General features: G+C 37.1%; 1 protein-coding gene across 2 annotated transcripts in view; it reads right to left on the bottom strand.

Moving 5' to 3' along the window:
• The window catches only part of ROCK2 (Rho associated coiled-coil containing protein kinase 2), a 133776-nt gene extending 110112 nt beyond the window's left edge, over positions 1–23664 (bottom strand). For both annotated transcript variants that reach the window (XM_029938291.1, XM_029938290.1), the window contains exon 1: positions 23524–23664. In XM_029938291.1, coding sequence (XP_029794151.1) covers positions 23524–23664 — 141 coding nt within the window. The remainder of the gene's footprint in view (positions 1–23523) is intronic.

The raw sequence follows: 23664 nt of genomic DNA, 5'->3' as shown, positions 1-23664 counted from the left end.
CTTCTAGGGGTCATTTGTTTTTTTGTTTTACGTGAGACACGTGAACAAGTTTAGCCAGATGAAAAAGAATCCAAATTAAAAGATGAAAGACAAATAAAATTAAGCAACGGAAGGAGAAAATGAGATCCAAGACACTGCTGGATAATCAGCCTGAGACAGAATGATGGACATCTCATCCACTGTAACAGAAGGAAAAGGAAGAACAAATGGTACAGAGGAGATAAACTCGTGAGTCAAGAACAGGAAATTTAAGGGATCTCCTCTGATGGCTTCTATTTTCTCGTGAAGTGAGAAGACCATCTGTGGAGCATACTTTGCTCAAAGAAAGAAAAGAGTATTTAAAACAGACCCTGCAGAGAACAACAGAAGTGCTCTGCCACCTGACAGCTCACACAAGAAACAGAGACCATGAATTCACAGAACCACTCGCCTGGGTAGTCATTTTTTTAAATCTGGGTAACTTTTTTCTCCATCAGAGCTCAACAAATACCTTTTATGCAGGCCAGAGAAACAAACGAATCCCAGAAACAGGTGCAGATCCATATGAAGGAAAGTCAACAGGGCAAGGAAACTGGGAATTCTGGCAAGAGGTCTGAAGCGACAGACAATGGATTCTTACCTGCTTATAAAGGAACCATTTGGTGGAGAGAGGTGTCAAGGAACCGCAGATCTCAAAAGCATCAATGAATAGGTTTAATAAAAGGATAAGAGCTCAGGAGCAGGATGTTTGAACTGATGATCTCAAAGATAAAGCTGATTTCAGGTAACAGTAAGGTCCAGAGTGGCTCCACAGGAGCAAGTATATGAGTTCCATGAAGACCCCTAGAGATGAGAAAACTGTGAAGCCAGGGTCCTGAGTACCTTATTCACACGAACACGGATTCACCCAGAATGGTGGTACAACCCTGAACAGAAAGGAAGACTGAGGCAGAAGTCTGTGTCTTCAGTGAGCAGGCAGAGATGTATACCCCAAGTACATGAGACTCAGTAACGGGAATTTTAACAAGAAGGTATCATATGCTTTGTAGTACAAGGTAAGAAGGAAACCACCTCCTATCCTTTCTTAACTGGGATCTGTAGAGAATAAAAAGTACAAGTTCCACTTTTTCCCTTAAGAAAAAGATAGGTGTTATTACTTAAAGATAAAAGTAACATTCAGCAAAGAATTTGAAGATGCAAGTGATTATGTTTAACTTTAGAACAAGGGTGAGAAATATTTGAAAAGGAAGGGAAGAACAGGTAAGGGAACAAGAGTGAGAAGAGATGTGTATAATGACTTATCTTGGGCAGGAAAAGGCAATAATGAAATGGGACAGGTTTTAGAAGTTCTCTAAAAGAAAAGGCATCAGGCCTCTCAAGAGTCAGCCAATGCTTACAATGAGAAAAGTCTATGTCTAGTGTGTCATAAGACTCCTAACTCTTTGGAAGGAGCCAAATGAAGCCTGGGTAAATTGTATTGGTTTAAGACGATAAGCTAAGACTCTCAGACAAAAGCCCCACTGGTTAGGCTTAATCTGCAAGAACTGAGAAAAGCTCGCCATCTATCTTAGTAGAAATCAGGATTTGTCCTTGACCATAAGTAACCCCGTTTGGAGCTGTGCTATGTTTCACAACACCTAGTAGGGTATGATAAAGAAATAAAAATATCTCATTAACCAGATAAGACATTAGACTTAGACTTCAGACTTAATTCCTCATTTGTAAAACAAAGGGGTATCCTAGAATCATTGCCATTAAGAGTAACCCTCCCCCAACCCTCTCCCACTCTCCTCCAAAAAAGAAAGCAGCAAACCTAACATGCAGACTCCCAGCTGGGAATCAGGACTAACGATTTAATAAAAATTCCTAAACAAATACTAAATGCTATACATAAGTTCTGTACTAGACACTGGGCAGAGACATAAAGATGAATACTACATAACTATGAGATGATGAATATTAACTAAACTTACAGTAGTAATCATCTTACAATATATTTAAGTCCAGCCATTACATCATATACCTGAAACTTATATAGTGCTGTGTGTCAATTATTATCTCAAACTAAAAGGGAAAGAAAGAAATTATCTTCAAAACACTTATGCCCCATTACCTAAAAACTAGGTTTTAGTTCCCAAACTTCCAATAAACTGAGATATAAAATTTAGAAAAATAATGAATACTACACGGTCACAACCTTAGGACAGCTCATGGTCTGGTATATAATATAGGTAAATAATCATAATACATGATGATTCCAATAACTTACTACAGAGAGTAAGAGAAGAAAAAGAAAGTCATTGCCTGGAGTTAGAGAAAGGGAGAAGTAAGAATTAGAGAAGACCTCACAAAGAAATCGTATTTGAGATGAGTCTTTAAAAAGAATTAAAACTATGACTAACAACAAGTGCTCAATCTCATTAGTAATCAAATACTGAAATGCATATAAAAAACCAAAAGGAGCTACCGGGGTTTTTTTCCACCTATGAGACTGGCAAATAATGTAAAAGGTTGATGATATTTACCTAGCAAAGATATGGGAATATGTATATTCTCATTACTATTGGGAGAGTTCAATTTACCTCTAAAAAAGATAATTGAGATTATTTTGGAATTTTAAATACCACATGCTCTAACAATTCCATTTCTAGAAATCTACAGAAATATTCACATATATGCACAAAAATATTTAGTGATGTTCACTGCAGCAATGTTTACACAATAGAAGAAAACAACCTAAATGTCTATCAACACTGAAATAGTAAAGTAATTATGGCAAATCCAGGGGCCCCTGAGGGGCTCAGTCAGTTAAGCGTCCAACTCTTTTAATTTCAGCTCAGGTCATGATCTCATGATTCCATGAAAGCGCTCTCTCTAAATAAAGTTTTAAAAATATTTTTAATAAAAAAGTAAGAATTATGGCAAATCCAGACAATGGAATACTCCTTAAAAGAACTGGATGAATTACAGGTTCTGACTGGTTGGCTTCCAAATAAATAGGAAAAAAAAAAAAAACCAGTACAACACAATAGATATGATATAGTTGCATTTTATTTACCAAAAAAAAAAACCCTGTAAGTATTCATGTTTTTTATGCAGGAAAAAAAAGGAAAAAGATACACCAGTATACTGTTATAGGCACAACTAAAGTGACACACTGATGTGTTCTAAAGTAGTTGTTCAGGGGCACCTGGGTGACTCAGTCGGTTAAGCATCCAACTTCAGCTCAGAGCCTGAAGCCTGTCTTCAGATTCTGTGTCTCCCTCTGTCTGTTCCTCTCCCACTTGCACTGTCTGTCTGTCTGTCTGTCTGTCTCTCTCTCTCTCTCTCAAAAGTAAATAAAAATTCAAAAAAAAAATTTTAAGTAGTTGTTTCAGAAGACTGAGGTCAAGAAGAAAGAGCTAAGAGAGAACTTGTATATTCTGCAGTTTTAGTTTTTAAAAGAGGCATGTTTTACTTTTGCAATTTTAAAAAATGAAGTTTGTTTTGTTTGGTTTTCTGTAAGTTGACAAAGCAGAGAATGAGAGGGAAAATTCCCAGTAAAGGCTGAGGCAGAGAGTATAAACAAAAGAACACGGTACATTAATTTATGGGCAAAAGGATGCCTCTCTCTCTGGTCCTGCTAACTCTCTTCCTTTTCACATCTCAGAAGATAGATTTCCCCAAAGCCCATCATCTGTGAGTCAGAAGCCTCATCAGGACTCTTCCCTGCTAGAGGCGCCAGGCTGGCTCGGTCAGTGGAGTGTGCGACTCTTATCTCCAGGTTGTGAGTTTGAGCCCCACACTAGATGTAGAGATTTTTTTTTTTAATTTTTTTTAGCGTTATTTATTTTTGAGAGAGAGAGAGAGACATAGAGTGTGAGAGGGGGAGGGTCAGAGGAAGAGGGAAACACAGAATCAGAAGCAGGCTCCAGGCTCTGAGCTGTCAGCACAGAGCCCAATGCGGGGCTCAAACTCACAAACCCGTAAGATCATGACCTGAGCTGAAGTCAGTCACTTAACCAACTGAGCCACCCAGCCACCCCAGATGTAGAGATTATTTAAAAAAAAAAAAAGAAAAGAAAAGAAAACCAGTTTACACTGAAGTCTAAGAAAAAAAACACTGAGATATAAAAAAAAATAGAAGTAGGTAAAATTCATTTCCTAATTCATAAAGGCCACAACAGGGAAAGTATACAATGCATTATCATAACAGAGGCTACTCCCATATGGGCGTCTCCCCATATTCATTTTAATTATGCCTGGATACTAATTCAGTTTTTCCTAGTCTATGAAAATACAAATTATTATTCAATGAAGTTCATAAAAAGTTGCTAACAGACTTATGTAATAAGACCTCACTCTGTTAGCCAGACCTACTGTAAAATCAGCTTTGAAAATCAGATGATCCACGCAAATTAAACAGTTACCAATGATAGTAGCCATCAATACAGAATGGTAACACATATTATTATGCTACTTGCATGTATTTTCCTATATGACAAAATTATAATTATCCTGGTATACTTAAGGACCAGAATCTGTATCAGAGGTAATACCAGATACCTGCATTTTACATCTTTCACACCATTCTGGTAGCTGTTTCTAAGCTCACTTTTGTCACTAAAAGTAGGAACAAAGTTGCTAAATTCAAGCCACAGATTAAAAACAACCAATAAAACTCAAATGCTCTTTTAAACCTTATTTAAAAAACACTTTTGCAAGTGAACAACGCGAGGGTTTAAAAATTTTGTCCTGACTCTTCCTAGTATTTATATATTGGGATTTCTGAAATTTAACATCACAGAAGAACACCAAACTCTATTTTCATAATTCAGTAGCATACCTACTCTAAAGGAATAAACCTTAGCCAAAAAAAATGACACCTGGAATACAATAAGCCAAAAAAGGAATATACACGAGTATTCACCCAAATGAAACTAATAATCCTCAGTGAAATTAAAAAATAAATACGCTAATTTTTATTCAGTGATTTGATACTTAAGAGAACCTAATATGTGCCAAATAATGTGCTACCATTTGGGGGGAAAACAGGCTGACATCAGGAAACTGATTCTGTTTGCACATACCTTTCTGAAGACAGTTATATATAGCTTAGTCTATCTTACAGATAATTCAACTGTCTATAAAAAAAAAATCTTAAGTTCTGCACAGTTTACATAATGCTAAAATGAGAAGTAGTTTCCCACTGAACTTAATCTTCACATCTCCTTGAGGAAGACAGATATGGTCTTATAAATTATCAGTTAAGAAAATAATTACTAAAACATCTAATAAATCAATACCAGTCTTAGCTCTTCTGACCCTAAATCCAGTAAAAAAACATTTGAAAATAATCAAGGCATATCCCTATTTTTTTTCACCTTTACTATCTTAATCAAAAACATCCTTTAATACCTTAAACAAAAAATCCTTAAGGAAAACAATTAATTTGATTTTTCATATATTAATACAGGTTAAACGAGATCCATTTTATAAAGTTATTTTAATGGAATTTTGCTTACAAAATTTATCTGAAATAAGTATGCTGCTTTTCAGATTCTTACACTTTCATTTCACAGATCTGTTATAACTTGAACCAGACTGGACAATTCTGTTTATAAGAAGAAAAAAAGTAGCATAGTAAAATATTATGCCAGCAACTTACATTCTCCATATTATCTTAAAAGATGAACTTACCTATGATAAAAGTTATAAAATCCCCTCATACTAACATTCCTCCAAAAACTGGGTAATTATCTTGTTAAAAATGTATTCAGTGTCTTACTTACAGCTTCCCTCTGTAGGAAATATCATAAGCCAATTTTTTCTAGAGTTTCCTTTAATTAGTTCTAAATTTAGTTTTATTTGTATCATCCCGTGTTCTATTCTGGAAATGTCTTCAATATGGAAAACCTGTTTTCAGTAATGCCCTCAAAATTTTTAATTTTACAGCTTCCCTTTTTTATAAAAAATATGCTTCTATGGAAAAAACTTGCATAAACTGTCTTTCAGAACTATCAGCAAATCCTTTGGGTGAGTTTTCTCATTCTTCTATAATGTAAACAACTTGCTTTTATGACTAAATTCTTCTTTAGCCAGAAGATAACAACATTAACAAAACACACTCATATTCTAATTTTAAATGTTGCAATCATGAAATATACATCCCATAGCTATAACTGAATTAATGCCTCAGAACTGCTTCAACATGGACATGATATCACAAATCACGAAGTCTCAAATTAAATCACATTCTGCTAAGTTTTTAGGAATGCTAGAACATCCTGTTCAACACGAAGGTATTATAAAATAGGATTCTAATGAACAGATTACAAGATGTTTCTAAATTGAAAAAATACTTCCAATGAAATGTTAATAAATCACATGAAGCAAACTTTTTTTTAAGGTTTTAAAGTAATCTCTACACCCAACATGGGACTAGAACCTACAAACCCCAGATCAAAAGACCCACACCCCACGCCAGCCAGGTGCCCCACTTGTAACAAACTTTTAAAGATCACTGCAGAAGTGTATTAGTCAGTGAAAGAAGGACCGCCCAGTTTCAGATTTGTTTCACATTTTAGTTATCTATTCAGTAATAATTTGGAAAGGATAGATACATTTTAAAGTACAAACTGCCATAGATGTTTAGAGCTTTAAAGATACTATGTGTCACTCTATAGTCTCATAAATATTAATATTGCCTTGACCACAAGAGTGTACAATTTTATTAACTACAAAATAGAATCTATATGCTGGTGAGAGTGTGGAGAAACAGGCACCCTCCTACACTGTTGGTGGGAATGTAAACTGGTGCAGCTGCTCTGGAAACCAGTGTGGATGTGGAGGCTCCTCAAAAAACTATCGAGAGAACTCCCCTATGACCCAGCAACAGCATTGATAGGGATTTACCCAAAGAATACAGAAGTGCTGATGCATAGGAGCACATGTACCCCAATGTTCGTAGCGGCACTTTCTACAATAGCCAAATCATGGAAAGAGCCTAAATGTCCATCACCTGATGAATGGATCAAGAAGATGTGGTATATATATATATATACAATGGAGTACTACACGGCAATGAGGAAGAATGAAATATGGCCATTTGTAGCAAAGTGGATGGACCTCGAGGGTGTCATGCTAAGCGAAATAAGTCAGGCAGAGAAGGATACCATATGTTTACACTCATAGGTCTAACAGGAGAGACCTGGCAGGGGACCATGGTAAGAGGAAGGAGGAAAGAGAGCTGGGGAGAGTGAGGGACACAGATCATGGGAGACTACTGAATACTGAAAACGAACCATAGACTGAAGGGGGAGAGGGAAGGAAGCGGGGGGTGATGGTCATGGTGGGGGGCACTTGTGGGGGAGAAGCACTGGGTGTTAGATGGAAACCAATTTGATAATAAACTATTAAAAAAAACAAAAATAAATAAATAAAAGTTTGAGAATAAAAAACAAAATAGAATCTATAAAAAGCTGCTAAGGATTTCGAATACTAAAAAAAAAAGACAAAAATCACAACTGCCATTCCTCTTATAGCTGTAACTATTATCACAAAAATCAATAAAAAATTTCTAAAATACTTACATACTCCTTATCCACCAAAATTAAAAGACACACAAGAGGAAGTCTGCTATAGAATGCTGAAGAGAATGAAAAATGTGGCAACTTATCCACTATGTATGAATTGTTTGGTTTTCTCTAATTTTCAATGATGTGAAGAGACATAATTGCAAAGAATATGCATGTAGAAATATCTAAACAGTAACATGTTAATATGACTGTTACATAATATAACCAATAAACTGAAGGCTGCTCTGAAAATGAGATTTCAAAAGTTTAAGATTTTGAATATTTTACGTTTTATTTCTTGCTTACTTTTAAAGGGACCATAAAATAATCTTTGTATGCTTTAATGATTCTTTTAAACAACAGGCACATTCACAGATACAGCATGCTGTTTTAGATGCTATGCTCTGAAGGACCATACATTTCTAGTGAAATTTTTCTTTCTGAATGAAATCACTATCAGTGATAAAACAGGCTGTCACTAATTTCCCTGTTGCCATTTATTAAATGTGAAATGTAAAAATTATGTATTTTCCAAGCCAATAAGTCTCTGTAGACTACATTTCTCATGAAAGGGTATGATGTAATAACATCCCTACATTGTAATTTTATACAGTGTATATTTTACCACAATAAAAGTTGTTTTTCATTTCTATTTGGTCTATCTTGTCTGATTCTCCCTTCAGAAAAGCTCAGCAAAACAAATTAATTTCCTTCTAAAATAAGAAAAAGAAAAACCTTGGTCTGATTCCTATGGAGCCCTAAGAGAAGACAGAAAATGTGATGACCCTCGATATTTCAGAAAATTGGCATCTCTCCATTCACTAGCCTTTTCCACATATACAATTCTGTGTGCCAAAGAGATCTTGATTATTTGATTTTGGTTTTGTCAAGTTAGTAAAAGAAGCAACACCTACAAGTTTCTCAAACTTTGATGGCGGCATCGAACCACCAGAGATGCTTTTTACATGCAAATTACTGCCCCCACCTCAGACCACTCTAAATCAGAGGATCTGACACCATTTCTACCAAGTACCCTGGGTGTGATTCTGGCTTCCATCAGATAATTCTGACTTTCTGGCTTTATCCAAAAAGTAAAGGAAAAATAAGAAATAAGTATTCTCCTTTTCTCAGACACATTTTGGACCCAAGTGCTCTCTCTACCAATCTTTAAATTACAATATTGCACCTCTCAGCTCAGTGGTTCCCATGTTTTCCTGCACTTGAGAATCATCTGTGAAACTTTTAAAACTCCTGGTATCTCCAGGTCACATTACATACCTGTTACATTAGAATGTCTGGGGGTTGTAAGCAGGTATCAGTAATTTTTATGTTTTTAAGTTTATTTATTCACTGGAGGCAATGGGGAGGAAGAGCAGAGACAGAGGGAGAGAGAGAATCCCAAGCAAGCTCTGCAATGTCAGCACAGAGCTCAATGTGGGGCTTAAATTCACAAACCACAGACCATGATCTGAGCCAGAATCAATAGTCAGATGCTCAACAGACTGAGCCGCCCAGGCACCCCACGCATCATTATTTCTAAAGATCTCTTGTTTTAAAAAGAAGATGTTTAAACCATTGCCTTAGCTATTGGATTTAGCTGATATAAATTAGAAAATGACCTATAAGAACCAAGACATAAACTGTATTGGTATTGTTTTTAAATTTCCAGATATATCTATATCTATGTATTTCCTTTTTACTTTAATCCAGCAGGAAAATTTTTGTAAATGCATTACTAAACTAAAACTTCCTTTTTAAAAAAATTGTAAGACACACTGTTTCATGCTGATGCATCTAAAGTTCAGAGAACAGTTCATCATCATTTCATCTGCATATTAATTTCAGTGATTATATTTTGAGAAATAACATAATTGAGAAGCCAATACAAAAAGTCAAAGTTCCTGTTTAAGATACTTAAAAGCAACTCCAAATATTCTATTGACTCCAGACAAATTTTGCTAAATTTAAAATAGCTACAATATGGTTATCAACATTAACTTTAAATTTGCATGAACTCTCCCTAATTTCTGACTTGATACCTAATTTCTCTGAAAGAAAATAAGAAGTTGGATATATTTTCCTTTAATCTTTACTAATTCCAACATATGCTGATTGTATGACCAGTTAGTGGCCCTTAAAAAAAAATCTGATTTAAACAAAAAAATTTTTTTAATCTGACTCTTTCAACACAGGCAAATTGGTCAATCACAACACATTTTTAACCATTCAACTTCAACTTGAATATTATTCACTATGTAATACAATAAAATTGGCCATATACATGCATATAAAAGTCCCAATTACTACAAACTATGACCCTGTAAATTATCCCAAAAAGGTAAAATTTTTCAAAATCATACTGATATTTACACATTTAATACTTGAAATATTTCTGCAAAGGTTTCAATATACAAAAATACATTTCACTACATCTTGCAGGCCTCAAAGTTCGTGGCAGTGCACTTTCCTTTTAGAAAAATGATTATCACTACAATCAAAATTTTTAAAAATCATGCCTAATAAATTAAAGTATCAAATACTAAAACAATTATATCCTAAATTTTCCTTTCTGCTCGAAGAAGTCCCATATGGAGTTATTTTTAATAAAAACTCAAAAAATACTATCTAAACTAAAGCTGAACAAAAAACTTCTACTTCAGTAAGCACACTTTTAGAATGATCCCTTAAGGAATCATACTGAAACACAAGGCAAACTGTAGGGTCATATCATGATACAGAATATCACAAATATGGCAACTACTTTTACATCTGAAAAGATGGTTAAATTCCAAAACTCTGCTCATAATTTAATCCCACAAGTCAATATCCAATGCCACCTATGAACAAGAAAGAAGTAACATTTATATCTGTACGTTAAATTCAGACAGGTACTGAAAAGTATAGGCCAAAAGTGAAGTGGAACACAGTGTTTAAAATACCAGTCACCCACTCTCCTAGGAATCAACTTACAAAATTAATACTAAGAACTGTTTTTATTTCTTAATGTTTATTTGTTTTTGAGAGAGACAGCATGAGCAGGGAAGGGGCAGAGAGAGAGGGAGGCACAGAACTCGAAAGTGGGCTCCAGGCTCTGAGCTGTCAGCACAGAGCCTGATGCAGGGCTCAATCTCACAAACTGTGAGATCATGACCTCAAGCTGACATCAGATGCTCAACTGACTGAGCGACCCAAGAGCTCAAAGAATTGCTGTTGTTTTTTCTTAATTTTTATGTAAAACAGAAAGGTCTATAAAGTGAATGTTGAGTCAATATGAAAGAAATCTGTTTATAAGCTTACTCAAGATGCTCAAAATAATCCAAAAAAATAAAAAAGAAAATATCACCACAAAGCAGAATGAAGAAACAATCAAAGGCCATACATTTTAAGTCAGAAGTACTTCAACTTGATCTGTAAGCTTACAAATAACTCAACTAGTAGCGACTTCACTGTCATTATCAGGGCCTATTCAGCTCAGCAAGACTCATTCATTACTTGGAAGCAAAAGGTACCACAACAAAGTTTAAACAGAAAAAAAAAATGCTTAGTATTAATTGGGCCTTACATGTGGAGACACTAGTTAGTAGGCTAATCCCATCTATAAAGGGCTCTGATCTGTACGCATTTGTATTCTATTTTTAAACACTGAAATTGGCCGGTGGGATATAAAATGAAACTCCTTTTACTAGAGCATACTCATGATACCTTAGTAAAATTTTAAAAAACAAAACTAACAAGCACATGAAGCAGTGCTCAGCATCATTTACCATTAGTAAATAAAATGCACTATCATGGTTACTGGTTATCATCACAAAGACAGGCAATACCAAGTATCCTCTGAACATCTGGATAGACTAGAACCCTCATACATGGCTGGTAAGAATGGAAAACTGTATACCACTTTGGAAATTTTCTGAGCTTCTTAACAGTTTATGCATGAGAGGGGCATCTGGGTAGCTCAGTCAGTTAAGCATCCACCTCAATTTTGGCTCATGGCATGGCATGATCTCCCAATTCATAAGTTCAAGCCCTGCATCAGGCTCTGCCTTAACAGTATGGAGCCTGCTTGGGATTCTCTTCTCCCTCTTTCTCTGTCTCTGTCCTGCTCATTCAAGCTCCCCTCCTCAAAATAAATAAATAAACCTAAAAAAAAAAAAAAAGATCAAGCATAAAAGAAGAAAAATACAAAGAAAACATTAAGCATACATACCATATGACCTAGCAATCCAACTCCTTAAAATCTAGCCAAGAGAAATAAAAACACATGTCTACACAAATGGTGAATTCCTAAACAAAAGATGGCATATCTATACATGGAATATTAGTCAGAAATTAAAAAGAACAAATTACTGGGGTGCCGGGGTGGCTCCCTCTCTCTGCCCCTTCCCCTCCCTGAAAATAAATAAACTTAAAAAAAAAAAAACAAAATACTAATATATGCTCCAACACAGATAAACCTCAAAAATGTTGCGCTAAGTCGAGGAAACCAGAATAAATGACTGCATATTGTATGACTCCACTTGTATGAAATTTCCAAAAAAAGAAAAATTTACAGACACAAAAAACACATCAGTGGCTGACTTCCCTGGGAGAAAGGGCTGACTGTAAACATGCTCAAGGAAATTCTGGGGGGTTAATGAAAATGGATTGAGATAATGTTTGCACAACTCCATAAATTTACTGAAAATCAGTACACTGTATACTTACAAATGGGTGGGTCTTAGGCTATGTAAATTATACCTCAATAAAAAGAACTAATAAATCTAGTAAACGATACCTATGTCCAACACCTGTTGACTATTCTCAACTGCCAGACTTTTATTTCACAGCTTATTCTAAGAGCAAATAAGAGACTGAAACACGTTTTATCAACTGCACTACATCTGCAGCCTGTATTTATCATTCAACCAACAATTATCAAGGATTGACTACAAACAAGATACTATATATTGCTCTCCTTTGCTAAATGATGGCTACCATTAGACACAGAAGAAAAACCATACTCTACATTGTCTTTTTTCTATGGCTGTTTTAAATACAATGCAAAGGGAACAACAAAAATCAAGCATTTGGGTTTATTGAAGAACAGATTATTATAAGCCACAAACATTTTAAAACAAAATACAAATGCTAATAATCAGAATGCTTGACAATATCTGGCAATTTTTCAAACATTCATTCGTAAGTGACTTGTGAATGAAGTCTGACTCCCTGATCAAAATATCTCATGCCCTTTGGTTTCCTTTTAATTTTGTTAATCAATGCTGCCTTTACTATTTATAATGGCCAATATATCATTTTAAAGAATTTCACCCTGTGAACACACTCACCAACATTTCATCTGCCCTTACTCATGAACACTGTTTCAACATAAGTATCACCTAGGTATGTAAGAACGAATTGAATATATTTTACCGTTAAGAAAAGTTAGGGGGTAGGAGAAACATAAGAAACATAATAAATGATAAAGGCTATGCAGCCCACATGAAGAGTCTTTAACTTCACCTAAAATACTGAATAAAGTTAGCTTAAATCCTTTCCCAAACAAATTGTTTCACCACAATCCAGAAAATGTCCAAATCGTTAACTCCCCTTTCCTGCATGACCTCCAATTAATTCCACCATTTAAATTTACCCTCTTTGTATATACAGCTGTTTACTTATCTTCTTTCCTATAAATAGTAAGAAATAAGTGACAGGAACATATAATAAAATGTTTACTTAGGGAATACTTCAATATCTCTTTAAGCAGGGACATTATTTCTACAGGTTATCACTCCTAAAGCAAATTGTTAGTTCATTCAACAAATATTTACAGGACACAACAATAGGAAGACAAAAAAGACACATGTCCTACAAGAGTTTATATTCTGTTAGGTAAACTCAAAAACCAGGAAATATGTAAGAAAACATGTAAGGGGTGCCTGGATTGCTCAATCAGGTAAGCCTCCAACTTCAGCTCAGGTCATGATCTCAAAGTTTGTGAGTTCAGGCCCCACATCAGGTTCCCTGCTGTCAGCACAGAGCTTAATTTGGATCCCCTGTGGTCCCACTCTCCGCTCACCCTTGCCCGGATTGCACTTTCTCTCTCTCAAAAATAAACATTAAAAAAAGAAGAAGACAACACTTAGTATATTAAGCATTTCTTATCATAATCATGCAGGTAATTAAGACAATGCCAGCCCTGTTCTGCTCTAAGGCACTACAGGAGGGGGCTCTGCTATTTGTTTGCCTGGCATACAAAACCCCCCTAAAAACAAAGTTATTAAAAATTCATTCCAAAACTATAATCTCTTGAAAATAAATAAAATTTTCTATCAGTTGCTTTATAACTAAAAAAGTCTAAACCCTTAGGGAATAAAGGATATCAGATATTGAATAAGTGATCAATTAACTATAACAAAAAATTTATAAAGCACTTTAGATATCTGAACAAACAACTCCTAACTTAACCAAAATGAAGCGACAAACCATAAAATCATTCTTGGAATCAGAGAAACATTCCCCCAAAATATTATCAAAGATGAACCAAAAATGAATCTCAATACTTTCTTTTTGACACACACACACACACACACACACACACACACACTGAAAGGGTGAGCCAGCAAGGGGGGAGGGGAGAGAAAGAGAAAAAAACACAATAAATGCAAACAATTATGATCCAGATGCTTTCCAAAAAGATGAACAAGGGTCATCTGGGACTGCCAGTTGCAGAATTTACAAATATATCTCCATATTCAATCATATTTTTAAAGAAAAAAAAGTACCGATGAAAGAGAATAACTACAATTAAGGATAAAGAAGAAACAGTTTTAGTAGAGTCCCAAATGCCATCATGATTTCACATTAATTTAAATATTAAGTTCCATATACAGGCTAACTTGCCAATGGAAAACAATATTTTGTGGGTGTTTTCTCAAAAGCCATAAGCTGCCCTACATCTTCCACATTCTCTTCACCAGTAACCCTTATCACTAACAGCTTAGAGATATAGTTTTTGAATGTCAGCACAGAACAGGGTTTTTAAGTATAGTTCTGCAGTAATATTTCCATGAAAAAACTCAAGACACCCAAATGAAAACCAAATCTATAATCATTACCCTCTCTCTTCTCCCAAGCACCAATTCTCTAACTAGAAAGTTATAAGACAAGAATATAAAGATATAGGGGCACCTGAGGGGCTCAGTGGGCTAAGCATCCCTCTTGATTTCGACTCAGGTCATGATCTCCAGGTTGTGATATTGAGCCCCACGTCCAGCTTTGCACTGAACGTGGAGTCTGCTAGGGATGCTCTCTCCTTCTCTCTCTGCTCTCTCCATCTCTCTCAAAACAAATAAACTTTTAAAAGCAAAGTAAATGGAATACAGAGATATAAACAAAGGCTTCTAATTATTATTTTGGGAGCCCTAATACTGAAGACAAACCTCCTGATAAAAGCTTTGTACCCCTACTTCAGTTTCCAACAGAATTCCAAATGGAATAAAAATAAAATCCTTAGAGTACTAAAAGAAAATTCAGGTTTATAATATCATAATCTTGATGATGGAGGATGTCCTAAGAATAACATCTAAGCCAGAAATCACTCTTTAGTGAGAAGACTGATAAATTTGATTACACAAAGCTTCTATTATTAAGTGTAAAAAAAAAAAAAAGACAAAGCACAAGTACAATGTAATTTTACTTTTTTTGTATTTTAATTTTTCACATAGATTATACCAAAATGTTAATTTAACTCTATATGGGGAGACTATATATGTTATTTGAATGCATACATTTCCTAAATTTTCTACAATAAGAATGTGTTAATTTTATAATTAAAAGAGTTACATCTTTCTTCCCCCTAAACTCTAGGTCTTTCAACTATAGCTATCTGCCCATTTCCCTCAAGTAAAAAGATTAAAAATAAAGAATAAATAAACTGAGCGTGGGTTAAATAACAGAACCCATAAATGAACAGAGCATGAGTTAAATAATAGAACTATAGATAACAATTTAATGCAGCTACTAAGCAGTAGATAGAAAAATTTAAAATCCACCTATCTATCAGTAAATTCATTTTGGACAAAGGCACTGAAGCCATCCAACAAGAAAAAAAATTTTTTTATGTCTTTATTTTATTTTGAGAGACAGAGAGTGAACAGGCGAGGGGCAGAGAGAGAGGGAGACAGATTCTGAAGCAGGCTCCAGGCTCTGAGCTGTCAGCATAGAGCCCGAAGCAGGGCTCGAACCCACAGTCTGTGAGATCATGACCTGAGGTGAAGTCAGACACTCAACCAACAGGTGCCACAAAAGATATTTTTTAAAAATTGGTGAATTTAATGGTGAATTTAATTTAAAGTTGCTACTAAAAAAACTAATATATTCTCATGCTAACAAAAACAGCAGCAACCACATGGTAAATATGTGAGGTGAAGGATGTGTTAAGTGACCTTACTGTGGTAAACACTTGGCAATATATACGTGTGTCAACTGTACACCTTAATCTTATACAATGTTATATGTCAGTTATCTATCAACAAAGCTGGAAAAAAATGGTAGAGGATAATCTAGACAACTGGCTATGGGAAATATGGGGGGAGGGGAATGAACCTTGAACCCTAACTCACAGCATACACTAAAATTGGCTTCACATGCATCCTAGACCTAAACATAAAACTATAAAACTTCCAGAAGAAAGCAAAAAGAGTATCTTTGTAACAGGGGGATAGCAAGCCTCTTAGAAAAAACAACAGTCATAAAACATTTCTGATTAAAAAAAAAATGCCACAGACTAGGGGCAAAAATTGGCAAAACACATTTGAGGAAGAATTGTATATAGTATATATAAGAACCTGTGTAACTCAATAATAAAAATAAAGGGGAAACCCCCAAATTTTTTAAGTGTGTATTTTATTTATTTTGAGAGTGTGGGGGAGAAGGGCAGGGAGAGAGGGAGAGAGAATCACATGCAGCCTCCAGCTATCAGCACGGAACCCAACATTGGGCTCAATCCCACAAACCGTGAGATCATGACCTGAGCCAAAATCAAGAGTCAACACTTAACAAACTAAGCCACTCAGGCTCCCTAATAACCCAAAATTTTTAAATGAGCAAAAATTTGAACAAATATTTCACAAAGGAAGGTAAACAAATGGTCAGTAAGTGCCTGAAAAAGTATTATCATTAGTTATTAGAGAAATACAAATTAAAATCACAATGAGATACCACTACCCACCCACAAAGTGGCTAAAATTTAAAAAAAATAAAAAATAAAAAAACCAGTGTTGGGGCGCCTGGGTGGCTCAGTCAGTTTAAGTGCCTGACTTCGGCTCAGGTCATGCTCTCACAGTTCATGGGTTTAAGCCCCTTGTCAGGCTCTGTGCTGACAGCTTGGAGCCTGGAGCCTGCTTCAGATTCTGTCTCCCTCCCTCTCTTTCCCACCCCTGCTCGTGCTCTGTTTCTCTCTCAAGAATAAACATTAAAAAAATAAATAAAATCAAACAATAAAAAACTCAGTGTTGAGGAGGAACTGGAATGCTCATTCACTATTTGTGGGAGTGTACAATTATATGACCACTTTGGAAAAAGATCTGGAAGTTTGCTTTTTCCTTAAGATTTTATTTTTAAATAATCTCTACACCAGCAGCCAGGTGCCCCAGTCTGGCAGTTCTTAAAAATTAACCACACACCTACCTCTGGCAGTTCTTAAACATACACCTATCCTATGACCTAGCCAATCCATTCCTAGGTATTCACCCAAAGGAAATGAAAACATGTCCTCATAAAGACTTAATAAAAGATGATTCTCAGCAAGTTTTACTAAGAATCAAAGTATATAGGGGCACCTGGGTGGCTCAGTCAGTTAAGTGTCTGTTGACTTCAGCTCAGATCATGATCTCATGGTTTGTGAAGCGATTCAGAGCCTGCTTGGGATTCTCTCTCTCTCCCCCTCTCTGTACCTCCACTGCTCATGCTCTTTCAAAATAAATAAACTTAAAAAAAAAACAAGAGCCAAAGTATATTATATATATAGCCAAAAACAGACCAGGTATCTATTAACAGGAGATGGCTGACAGACTAGGGTTTATACATATAATGGAATACTGCTCTCAGTCATGAGAAAGGAGCAAGCTGCTGATGTACACCGTAACATGGATAAATCTCAACAACTACGTGAAGCTAGATAAGCCAGATACAAAAGAGTACACACTACATAGGATTCCATTTATATGACATTCTACAATAGGCTAAAGAAAAAATCAGAAGAGTGATAGAATCTAAGGGAATGGAGTGTGGAATTAGCTGAAAAGGCATCAAAGGAAAATTTGGGGATTGGTAATAATGTTCTGTATCTTGATATGGATTTGCATTACACAGGTGTGTGCTTTTGTCAAAAGTCATCAATAGTACACTTAAGATCTGTGCATTTCATCGTATGCATCTTTAAAAAGCTTAAGCAAATATTGAGCTCTACTTAAAGAAATGCCTGCTAGGGGTCCTGGCTGGCTCAATGGGTAGAGCTGGCTCTTGAGGGTGCGGGTACAAGCCTCACATTGTGGGGGAGATTGTACTTTAAAAAAACTTTTTTAACTTATTCAGGGGCGCCTGTGTGACTCAGTCAGGTAAGCATCAGACTCCTGATCTCAACTCAGGTCTTAATCTCAGGGTGGTGAGTTCAAGCCCCACGTTGGGCTCCATGCTGGGCACAAAGCCAACTTAAAAAACAGAAAAAAGGAAAGAAAAGAAAAAGAATGCATGCTGAAGTATTTAAAGGACAAGCTATCGATAGCTACAACTTCAAATAAATCAAAAACAAAAAAAGTACTGATAGATGGATAAAGGAATAGACATAATAAGCAAATACAGCAAAATATTAATTAGGTGACAAGTATACAGATGTTCACTATCAATTCTTTCAACTTAACTATACTTTGAAATTTTCCATAATAAAATGCTGGGGGGAAATTTAAACTCTACCCATTACCTCGTGATGTTGAAACTAGCATTATCTTAAAACCCAGCAAGTCCACTCCTAAATATACACCGTAACCTATAGATAGCCTAGTCCTTCACATGGACTCCAGTGATGTTCACAGCAACAATGTCAGTAACAGCAGAAAAGAAAATACCAACCTAAATATCCATCAAATAGACTGTAGCAATACACTTCAGTTTACATAGCACTGAAATGAATAAACCACAATGTGGGTACATCTTAGAAATAAAACTTTTGATTGAAAAGAGCAAGTCACAAAAAAACACACTATATAAATTTTAACCGTTTTTTAATGTTGAAAAATACATATAACTAAACAGTACTTTTAGGGAAACATACAAATGTGCTAATCGATAAAATAAAGCAAAGGAATAATAAAAACCTTTCAAAGTTAACAGGTGAAAATGCAGAAAAACTGATCAAGCAGCAGTAACTTCAAAACGCTAGTGTTTTGTTCATTAAATTGGGCAGTGATTTCATGGATGTTTTTTATGCTTCATAATTCATATTTGCGTGCTACATTCTCTTAATGTTTAGAATATTTCAGAATTCAAAATGGGAAAGAGAACTATGGGATCATGACTCACCCAAAACAACTTCAGTTTCAAGATAAGTATTCACAATTTCTTTACAACTACAGTATTTAAAATGTATAGAAGTCTACACTACCCTTATATTGGGGCAAGATGTTTATGAATTCAGAATATTTTGGATCTTAGAATGGTAATAAAATACATATACCATACACATGTAAGTCTGCAGTAGCAGCCTGAAATCAAACACATTAATATTTCCCCAAGGAAAGCTATTACTATTTACACCAAGAGGGACGAAATGATAAATATTCTAACATCACATCAGTTGATTATAAATATTCTAACATCAGATCAAGTCAGATGTTATCAAGTTAAGTTTTAACCAAAAACTTGGTTTTGAGAGTTCTTTACATACAGCAAAACTGTGGGTGAGAGACTGTGAACCCGTACTTTCAAAAACACCTCAACTTCACCTAAACAGCAAATTCCATAAATTACCTTTTGAAACCTCTCCAGCTAATCCATTTTCTTTGATAATCATCAAAATGCAAATTTTTAAAAAAAATTTTAAAGATTTTTTTGAGTATATCTATTTTTGAGAGAGAGAGAGAGATAGCAAGCACATGCGCGCACACACACACAGACATGGGAGGGACAGAAAAAGAGAGGGAGACACAGAATCCGAAGCAGGATCCAGGCTCTGAGTTGTCAGTGCGGAGCACGACTCACTGTGAGATCATGACCTGAGCAGAAGCTGGAAACTAACTCAACTGACCACCCAGGCAATCCAAAAAAGCAGGTTTTAAAGTAAAGTAATCCCATTTATGCTAAAGATGCCCAACTTTAATTTCACGAAAGAAGAACATGTATAAAACGAGTTTTCAGGGGCGCCTGGATGGCTCAGTCGGGAAAGCATCGGACTTCAGCTCAGGTCATGATCTCACAGCTCCTGAGTTCGAGCCCTGCATTGGGTTCTGTGCCGACGGCTCAGAGTCTGGAGCCTGCTTCGGATTCTGTATGTGTGTCTCTCTCTCTCTGCCCCTCCCCCACTCATGCCTGTTTCTCTGTCTCAAAAATAATCGTCATAAAAAATTAAAAAAAAAAACACGTTTTCAATTTTTATTCCCCTTCACTTGTACATCTTTATAATAGTTGCATTTATTACACAGTGGGGAAAAAATACACATAAAATTTTGCTATAATTATGCAGATAACCAGCACCAAGCCGAAATCTAAGCACTGTGGTAAATATTTTCGTATAGTTTACCAGTATAATAAAATCAATCAATTAAAACACTTCGTATTCTAAGTCACTCAAGTTCATAAATAAAATTTTAATCACCTTTCCTATCAACACCAGTCTTGAGTTTACTCAAGCCTGAATTCTACAGATTATAACCATTTGTTCTTTTAGAAAATAAAACACATCAAAACCCAAAGCACAGAGCTTAAGAAAGACCTCCTCCCAGCTGCACCTGGCTGGCTCAGTTGGTAGAGCTTGAGGTTATGGGTTTGAGCCCCATATTGGGTAAAAAGATTCCAAACTAAAAAAACTAAACTAAAATCTCTCCAGCATAATGCTAAAGTACAATTCTTTTTACCAGATTATCTGGAAAAGCAGTATGAGAAGCTGAGTACTGACAACAAAACATGGGTGTTTATCAAAAAGTTTCAAACACTGCAAAAGTCCTTCCCCTCAAAAAAAAATGAAGTCCACCACTGAAGTCCTTCCCCTCAAAAAAAAAGTATTACAGAAACAAACTCTCTCAAAACTCTGTTTTTAAATAACACCAAGCAGCCCTCACTCTGCAAACACAAAAGGGATACACTCTCTTCAGATTAATTTAAGGGCCTGTGTAAAGCAAGGAGCCTCTGCAGAGAGAAAAAGAGAATTTAGCCTTTTAACAGAGTCGTCTTAGAAGCCGGCTTTATCTATGCTTGATGATTGCTAGCACTCTTCTGATGACAAATTCAAATTATAATGCCACTTATTCGAAATTATATAGCAAAAAAGAGTTGCCAATAAAATCATTTTCCTTTTTGAAGGAAATTTAAAGCAATTAACTATGCTAAATACAAGCAGAAGTGAGCTAAATTAACGAGCACAACTGAGTTAAGCACTTTGCATGTAATCTCAGGTAACATTTTTTCCTACAGCGTTTTACCTTCTAAGAATAATTACACAGTAACTTCTGGTATATTTCATCTTCATACTTTTGTCATCTTAGTACACAATTTTAAATGGTGCTCTCTAAACTCCTGAATGAAGTAACTAAGACCTATGGCTGTGTTTTTATGAGACTACATAACTCAAGTTTTTCTCTGTTAAGAAAAAATACTTATGGTCTATAATAAAACCAAAAGAAACGCCATATTCAGTAAAACAATGATCAACTGTGACATGCAGACTAAATCATAAGCCTTCAAGTCTTTAAAGGAATCTCAACCATTATATCATGATTATTCCGAGAAATATGTTTTTATAGCACTCTTGTAAAGATTAATTCAATGACTTTCTGTTGAGAAAGATAAAAAATTCCTGGAAATGAACTGAATCATGGTGATGGGGGGTACAACAACGAGAATGTAATTAATGCCACTGAACTGTACGCTTAAAGATGGTTAAGATGGTAAATTCTGTTACCAGAAAAAAAATGAACTCATTCTAGTTTGTACAATAAACTACAGTAATTTAAAACTAACTTACTACAACACAGTTCAAATTTCTTTTTCAGCTCATCAATCAGCAGAAGCACTGCAACCTTGCTCCAAAGGAGGGTAAGAGGCAACTTTTGGCCTGGTAAGACTCACTTCAAGTCAGAACCTTAACATTCAATCAACTAAAACAGCAACTGCAAAATGTGCCCGGTCAGCAGCCTCTGATGTCAACTGTTACGCCAACAATGCGTCACCTTGATAAAGGTGGAAAGTGTCTTGGCAGGACTGGGCGCTCCACAGATGAATGGACCCAACTGTCGGCCTAACATGGGTAATGTTTCACTTTTAAAAACAGACTTCGTTTTAATAATTCAGAAAATACTTTTTTTAAAAAACGGAACGTAATGAACACATTACAGGTATAAATAAATCACTTAGAATAACCTGAATGGCTGTAATTAACATCAGTTACGACCCAAGAAATGAAAGCAAAATGCAAAAAATGTCGATCTGGGATTGCATATGAACCTGATGCACGCCTGAGATCTGCGGTACTATTTTTAACTGAACTTTCTGGCCTTTGGTCAAAGTTTCACCAGCAGCGAAAACGCTGGCAGTGAAGCCTGGAGTCTCCGTTTTGGCCTCAGAAGAGTTACACCCTTCCTGCCACCGATCCTACACCCCCCGATTCTAAGCGGGGGTCCCCGGGCCGTGAAAACTCACAACCAGCCCCTCGCACAGAAATCGGGGGAGGAGGATGCCAAACGCGTCCGACAGGAGACGGTCCATCACCACCTTGTGCTCGCTGCCCAGAGAGACACCACTCAGTCCCTGCGTTTTGGCCAAACGGCACTGAGTCACTCGGCAAAGGATTCCAGAAACCTCAAAGGGTAACCAGTGACTTCTGGAGAAAAGTCCGTAACCACGGGGAGGGGAGGGGTCCCCGTCTTCCCCGCGTGGAGAGTCGCCGCCAGGTTTCTGGAAGCGGGGAGCCCAGCACCGGCCGCACGGACGCCGGCCCTCCAGCGTTCACGGGCTACCCGGGGCACCCTTTCCACTCTCTTCCCCTCCCCAGGGCCAAACCCACGCCCCCTTTCTCCATAAAGCAGCCTCTCCCCTGCACGCTCATCAAGCCGCCCGTGCAAACACCGCCGTCTAACCCAACAAAAGTAAGAAACAGGCACCCCCGCCTACGGTGCATTTTTAACTGGGCGAGACAGACTCCTTTTCTTAACCGAGAGCCATCCGGCCGACTTTACGCGGTCCCCCGTTTGTATTTCACGGGCTGCCTTGGGAAAGATACAATGAAAAGGAGAGATTTCTTCTCCTAAGTCAGGCGGATTCCTGGGCTCCCGGCTCAACCGTCGCGGGCGCTCACATTTCCAGAAATGAAAACGCACTCATTGCAACCATCGGCGTTCAAGGACAACTGAGCCCGCAAGAGAACTTGGGCAACGCGTTTCGAGGCGTTGCATATGAACCCTTTGTCATCCATCTACCCCAGGTGGGGTGTACTCCCGACTGCGGGAGAGCATCCCGTGCTGCGACCCCGCGCCCCCACGCCGCAGGAAGGGGGAAGAGGGGTGCTCCCTCCCAGGGCTCCAAGGAAGGGGCAGCCGGGGATGACACCGGCGCCGGGAGGCAGAAGGCCAGAAATCAAACGTGGGTCTCCACTGCGGGAACTCCGTCCCGGGCCCGGCTGCCGGAAGCTGGGCGGGGTGGGCCGAGACCTCCCTCCCACGGACGGGTGGGCACAGAGGGGGGGGTCTGGGGCAGGCGCGCGCACAGCGGGGAAGGCGCCCGGGCCCCGGCCACCTACCAGCAGGCTCTCCACGTTGATGGGCGAGCGAGGGTCTCGGATCAGCGCCTCCAGCTTCCTCAGGCGGCTGGCGCCCGCCCCGTCCCCCGGCACAGCGTCGGGGGCGCCGGGCATTTTCCCCGTGGCCGGGGGCCGGCTCAT

This window comes from Suricata suricatta, chromosome 4, assembly GCF_006229205.1.
Source record: "Suricata suricatta isolate VVHF042 chromosome 4, meerkat_22Aug2017_6uvM2_HiC, whole genome shotgun sequence".
Lineage (NCBI taxonomy): Eukaryota > Metazoa > Chordata > Mammalia > Carnivora > Herpestidae > Suricata > Suricata suricatta.
This window is presented reverse-complemented; position numbering and strand designations above follow the sequence as displayed.